This window comes from Lolium perenne, chromosome 4 (assembly GCF_019359855.2).
Source record: "Lolium perenne isolate Kyuss_39 chromosome 4, Kyuss_2.0, whole genome shotgun sequence".
NCBI classification, from domain to species: Eukaryota; Viridiplantae; Streptophyta; class Magnoliopsida; order Poales; family Poaceae; genus Lolium; species Lolium perenne.
The window spans coordinates 45,277,898-45,285,076 of record NC_067247.2 but is presented as its reverse complement, the minus strand read 5'-3'; the positions used below and the strand labels follow the sequence as shown (position 1 = coordinate 45,285,076).

Below are 7,179 nucleotides of genomic sequence, written 5' to 3'. Positions count from 1 at the left end.
GCCCGGCTGAATCGAGCGCTAATCACCTTGATACCTAAGAAACCGAAGGCTATGGAGACCAAGGACTTCAGGCCTATAAGCCTGGTGCATAGGTTTGCCAAGCTGTTCTCGAAAATCATTGCCAATAGGCTACGGCCAAGGCTTGGAGAGATCGTTAGCATGAATCAATCAGCGTTCATCAAACACAGGAGTTTGCACGACAACTTTGTTCTTGTGAGGCAAGTGGCCAGGAAGATTAACATGAGGAGGCAGACTGGAGTCCTGCTAAAGCTAGACCTAGCCCGTGCTTTTGACTCCATCTCTTGGAGCTTCTTATTTGAGGTGTTGAGGAGAATGGGGTTTGGAGAGAGGTTCTTAAAATGGATAGCTCTGCTGCTTTACACGGCAAACACGAAGGTTATGGTGAATGGTGTTCCAGGCGAACGCATTTATCATGGCCGAGGTTTGAGACAGGGTGACCTCACGTCACCCATGCTTTTTGTGGCGGCCATGGAGACTCTCTCCGCCATGGTCACCAAGGCGGCTGAAGAGGGACTCTTCGGGGACTTAGCCTCCATCTCACCCTTACAGAGGATCTCGGTTTACGCCGATGATGTTGTTATGTTCATCAAACCGGAGTACAGGGAGTTGAGACTGGTGAGTCTTATGCTCAGTATGTTTGGAGAGGCCTCGGGCCTGCGAGTAAACTTCAGGAAGATGACGGCCACCCTGATTCGAGGAACACAGGAAGAGGAGGAGAGGACTACACAGATGTTGGGATGTGAGTTGGCGAGGTTCCCAATTAGGTACCTAGGGCTCCAGTTGGCGCTCAGGCCTTTATCCAAGGCTGAATGGCAGCCGCTTTTGGACCAGGTTATCAAGTGCGTACCTGCGTGGCAAAGAGGACTCATCAAAAGAGAGGGGAGACTAGTCCTGATCAATTCAGTTGTCGCAGCTAGAGCAGTGCACCAAATGGTGGTCGCGAAGGCGCCGGTTTGGCTTTTGGAGGATATAAACAGGTGGTTCAGAGCTTTCTTTTGGGCCGGTAAGGATGAGGTGCATGGGGGCCAGTGCCTAGTGGCTTGGAGGAGCATATGCAAAACAAAGGAGTTCGGCGGCTTGGGGGTGAAAGACTTGAGATTGCAAGGCCTCGCCTTGAGGTTGAGATGGATGTGGCTCAGACGCACGGACCCGGCGAGGCCTTGGCAAGGCCTACCCGGGTTGAATGATCCACTTGTGGTGGGAGTGTTCCAGAGTCTAGCGCGCTTTATGGTAGGGGATGGACGGTTGACCTACTTCTGGAGGGATAGATGGATAGGAGGTTACACTGCGGAGGAGCTGGCGCCGGAGGTTTTCGCCATGGTTACCACTAGGCGGAAGAACACCCGTCTGGTAGCGGAGGCCCTGCAGGGGGATGCGTGGATAGATGACATTCCAGGGGAGATGACGGAGGAGCTCTGGAGGCAATGCCTAGTCCTGTGGGAGGCGGTGGAGGATGTCGAGAGAGACGTCTCCACATCAGACCGCATACTTTGGAAAGGTGCGGAGTCTTGAGCATACTCGGCAAAATGCACGTACGAGATGCTATGCAGGGAGTGTGAGATGGAGCATGAGTACACCGGTTTGGGGCTCCTTTTCACCCATGAAATGCAAGATCTTCGCATGGTTGGCTCTGAGATACCGCTTGTGGACATCGGATAGGAGGGCAAGACATGGGTTGCAAGAGCACCCGAATGCGTGTTACATCTGCCTGCAGGAGGAGGATAATGTGGACCACATCCTAACCCTATGTCCGTATGCGAGACAGGTGTGGTGTAGGGTGCTGCACAGTGCAGGTTTAAGGATGGCAGACCCAGGGTTCACGGGGAACCTAGAGAGATGGTGGACGGAGGCCCGCAAGAGAGTGAGGAGGTTTGACAGGAAGCGATTCGACTCCATGGTTATCAGCACGGCATGGACGATCTGGAAGCAGCGAAATGCGAGGGCTTTCAGTAACGACAGGGAGCAGAAGACGGTGGACCAAATGGTCGCCCAGATCAGGGATGATTTCCACCTATGGGAGAGAGCTAGGAGAGGAGTGAGGCTAGATGTAGCGAGAGAGTAGGCTTAGGCGGAGGGAGGGTGGAGTGTGTGTGTTCTCAGCACCTTGGTGCTGTTTCTGTAATTTGTTATGCTTCCCCTTCTATAAAGATAAGGCACGCTTTGCGCGTGCTCTCGAAAAAAGAACCTAGGCTTTGATACCAATTGTCACTCGTAAACTGGGTTCAGTGATCGAGGGTTTAGATTGAACGCTGCTTAACCCCCGCAGGTTTTCTGATTTCATTCTACCCCTTTATGTAATGTACAAAGGGGAAACGCGGCCATGATCTCCATGCTTTGTGAAAACTCACGATCGAGCAGATTGTGATCCCCGCAAGACTCGCTCCAGATTGTTGCAAAATATCAGAGCAAAACGCTAACATAAAAAAAGGAGTGCTTCCGTGTCCCCTAGCTTCATGGTTCTAAAAAGATGGAGCTGCTTTAGTTTTTTTTTTATTGATCCGTGGAGTTGCTTTAGCTTTTGGTATGTGGAGTTGGTTTCGTGGAACAGCAAAACGCGGAGCAGCTATTTATTTACGTTTCACTGCCACCGATAAGTGACCAAAACGTTACGTAGGTCTTATCTTTCTTCCCCTCCTCTCCCGAGCATCTTTCTCAATACCTAGACTCTTTCCCGATTTGCCAATGCTTCCGTCGTAATGGATAACACCCCCTTTTATTTTCCCACGCCGCCTCACCTAGGACGAAGGTTGTTGACGCGACCACAACAAGCTTCTAGCGGCAGCGCAACGAGCTATAACTTGGTTTGCACGACAGCGAGAACGAATCGGACAAGTTTGACTCCGGTGGAAGGTCCATTGAGTCGTTCGTCAGCAGCCTCGATTCGGTGGCGGCATGCGTGAATCGCGTTGCGGTCAAATTGGGGAAGAGTCTGGACGTTGGGAAACATGCCCGAAAGAGGAGGGGGAGAAAGATAAGCCGTGTGTAATGGTTTGCTCTCTTGTCGGTGACAGTGGGACGTAAACAGCCGCTTCGAGTTTTCATGTTCCGTGAAACCAATTCCACATATTTATACCAAAAGATAGAGCAGCTCCATAAAAAAAGGTGAAGCAGCTTTAACTTTTCAGAATCGTGGAGCTGAGAGGACACCGAATCACTCCTCGACATAAAAAACGGCTAGAAACTAGACCCATCTTAACTGACGAAACACGACACCTAAAACTGAACCTGGTAGCAGCAGAGTTTATCAACAACGATGCGCATGTGAATGAACACATAAATAATTGCACATCAGAAATGCAGCATATTAATCGACGATCGGGTGAAAAGTTGTCTACGGACGTTTTGGAGCAGAGGAATAAAATCTGCAGCTCGGCTCAGTTCTAATCACAATTTTCTTAAGTTTCTTTTTTTTTGGTGTAAATTTTTCTTAAGCTTCTCACCGCACCAAATGGTATAGCTGAGATTTGTATAAGCAACATTTAGAAAATGGCCCTGAGAGTTGTATCATGAGATGACCGTGTTAGAGTGTTAGAGTGTAATGACTGACCCTCTCTCTCAGTTCGGACTTTTGGTTCAATTGGCTAGTGCAGTAATATTTCATGGTATCAGAGCCAAGAGGTCTGAAGTTCAAGACTCTGCTCATGCAGTTTTAAAAACAAAACAAAAAAGGTTCTACGGCCCGCACCGAACCCATGCTAAAGACTAAAATAGCTAGACGTGAGGGGGAGTGTTGAATATAAATACACTGCCTAGTCTTTTCTATCAGTAGGGACTTGTTACCATTGGCTAGTGCATCAATCTTTCATACCCCCGTTCAAGGTTCAAAACCAGAGGTTCAACTTACAACCAGAGGTTCAAAGTTCAAAACCCAAGAAACGCAATAAAAAAAACATTGCGGCCTACCCCCGTTTCCGCTGCGCACGTCAAGACTCCAAAAAAAAGGAGCATAGACGTGAGGGGGAATGTTAGAGTGTAATGAATGACCCTCTCTCTCAGTTCAGACTGATGGATGAATTGGTTAGGTGCATACAACTTACAACAAGAGGTTCAAGGTTCAAAACCTAAGAAACGCAATAAAAAAATACATTGCGGCCTACCCTCGTTCCCGCTGCGCACGTCAAGACTCCAAAAAATGGAGCATAGACGTGAAGGGGCTGCTAGAGTGTAATGACCGACCCTCTCTCAATTCGGACTTTTGATTTAATTAGCTAGTGCAGTAATTTTTCAAACGGGACTACATCAGCGAAAACCGACAACCAAAATCCTCAGTAGGTCTCAAAGTGCGAGATTTCATAATTACATCAGTGTATTTCTAGTTGAGAGATCGGACATACGACGGAAATACCATGGATTAACTTATCCCAATGCACAAACTACAGTGCAACGACCAAATACAGGCCGTAGTAACAACAAGGCCTCACTGGCGACAACCAAAATCCTCAGTAGGTCTCAAAGTGCGAGATTTCATAATTACATCAGTGTATTTCTAGTAGAGAGATCGGACATACGACGAAAATACCATGGATTAACTTATCCCAATGCACAAACTACAGTGCAACGACCAAATACAGGCCGCAGTAACAAGAAGGCCTCACTGGAGAACAAAAGCATGACAAGATTCTTGGAATAGGCTGCTTATTCCTGATGCTGAAGTAACAACCTGAGCCTGATGTGGAGAGAGATTTGGACCACGCCAGAACCAAAAGCCACCAAGCTAGGATACTGCATTTCACATAAGAAAGAATAAGAAACTGGCAAGATAAGAAAGATACGCTATTAAGTTAGAAAAACTCATGGGATGTACGTACCAGGAGAAAGCTATCAACCTCTGGTACAGAACCATCAGAGCGAGTACCGGTGCATGCGACCCCGATCGAGAGAATTGCGTTCGCCAGGGCAATCCCACAGGAGAGGACAGATGGCATAGAGCGCATATTGTTCTCCCTCACCGCGGTACCCTACAGCACAAATCCAGAGTATTCGAGGGTATGAGTTAACTCTGTCAATGCAAAAAATCAGTAGAACATTTATGGACATACATATGTAGTATTCTGTAACTTACCACGTTCAGAAGCGGGACAATTGCCGGCACAATTCTGCAAATGGCGCATGTCCAAGAGAAGAAGGCCAAGTTTCCCTCGACATCCGACAGATACAGCGCAATGATACTCACCAGGAAAACTGTTGCTGATACCAGACACACGTAGCACCAGTGGCGGTACACATCAGTGCAGTAGGTGAGATACTTAACCAAACAGTAGGCCTGCGTGCCGATACCAATGATGTTGATGAGGGAGCTGAGGTTGCTGTCTTTGGGCCAGACCGCGTACACTGCCAGTAGGATGCAGCTGATCAGCTTGGCTATGTACGGCAAGGCCGAGCGGTTGCCCACCGACCTGTGACGGCAGATATCCGCGATCGTTGTGATGCTGCAGTTATACACCAAACGGTTAACATGGATCGGCCAAGCAGCTAGCTTGAAAATGTGAGAAGGGTGGCCCAAAAATCAGTTGCAGGGCAAACAGTATGTTAACGTAGAGATAGTTTGGTACCACATCTAATAAGAAATGGAATATGTACTAAACAAATTGAAAGCAGTTAGAAACATTTCATTGGGCTTTTCCTACTAGAACAAAGCTAACAGTGTTGGTTCATTGACAACGCATTTTCATACAACAAAACTAGACAATAATGGCTTGAACGGCATGCACATAATCAGACTGAAAGTTAGCCACATAACATGTACTCCTCTTCTTTTCCGCCTTCCAACCCTAACTGCCGCCACCGCCATTCTCGCAGACGCTGCGCGAAACACCCACCGACGCAAACACCCACCGACCCGATGGCGCACAATGCCGAGGCCGGCGACAACGGCGGCAGCGCGCTCTGGTCGCTGCAGCTCACGTACGACGAGGCGAACGTGATGTACAGGCAGCGCATCCCCGTGTCGCTGCAGTTCAAGCCGCCGCATGGCTGGCACATGTCCAACGCTGGCTACACCGTGCCGCCGACACCGGCTGGACCGGAGGCGCACACCCTCATCGCCGAGCGATGGGTGCACACGTCGCCGACCGACAAAAGCCAGCCGTCGAACGCGCCCACTAGCCCGACGTGGCCGCGGCGCTTCGAAGAGGAGCGCGCCGTGTTCGGCCAGCCGCGATGTCGGTCGTTTCAACCGCGTCGGCCCGCAGCCTGGTGGCAAGGCCACGACGTCGTCGCGACGCTGGTGGAGTATGGCTACCGCCCGCGCGTCCCCGCTCTATTACCCCCGGGCGCAGTGCATGGCACCAGAGGCATCTCCTCTACAGAGGCCGCCGGCAAGAACCACGTCGGCCCAATCGCGCTCTGGCTCGTCAAGCGTCGATGGACGCACTTGCTCGGTCGCGCCTCCTTCCGCGCGTCAAGGAGGAGGACGTTGGTCCCTCAGCACCACCTCCGCCGGTGAAGAGATGATGGTGGGAGATGGAAACAGAGGCGCAGGCGGCCCTCCGTGACAGCAACGACCTGGAGGACTTCCCCGGGCAGCACTTCATCGCCGGCCGCTCTGTCGAGGAGGACTACCGGCAGATGACGCTGGACCCGAGGCAGGCGGTGGTGCGGTCCGCCATGGACCACGGCGAGAACTTCGTCGACCTCGCCGGTCCTTCTGAGCCACCGGCGCCAAAGGAGGAGGAGGATGACTGGTCCTTCGACTTGTCCGGTGACGACGACAACGGACAACGCGGACAACCTCGACTTCAGCACCTTCGACGCACGTCATCGCTATTTTTATTTTTTAGTTCAAATTCGAGTCATTTTTGTATAAAACGTGTCTAAATTCGTATGAATTTCGCTTTTTAAAATGTTTTTTTACATTTGAATTATATCGGAGTTGTCGTATGGGGGCGTCATGTGGGAACACCTTGCCCAAATGAAAAATGCAGATGCCCCCCATAAGGCAGTGTCGGCGCCCATGCCGTCGCCTATTTGAAGCGCACCGGTGGAGATGCTCTTAGTAACGGAAACATACCACAAATAGAAGATGATATGGTGGTAGGTGACACTACAGAGACTTGTTCTTTCAAAACAATTTTGCATCACTGTGTCAAAAAAATCAAACAAAACTACATATAAGAATGACACTACGAAGATTTATTCTCCGTCGAAAGCAAAGTATAC

The 7,179-nt window shown here is 50.0% G+C and overlaps 1 protein-coding gene across 1 annotated transcript; it reads right to left on the bottom strand.

The window, feature by feature from the left end:
- Window positions 1–4,656: 4,656 nt before the first annotated feature.
- On the bottom strand, window positions 4,657–5,812 carry LOC127346738 (bidirectional sugar transporter SWEET11-like). The gene is made up of 5 exons (XM_051373010.1): window positions 5,798–5,812; window positions 5,574–5,578; window positions 5,084–5,450; window positions 4,830–4,979; window positions 4,657–4,743 (listed from the first exon to the last, which is right to left on the bottom strand). Exons 1-5 carry the CDS (start codon window positions 5,810–5,812, stop codon window positions 4,657–4,659), a joined length of 624 nt encoding a protein of 207 aa, XP_051228970.1.
- Between the last annotated feature and the right edge of the window lie 1,367 nt (window positions 5,813–7,179).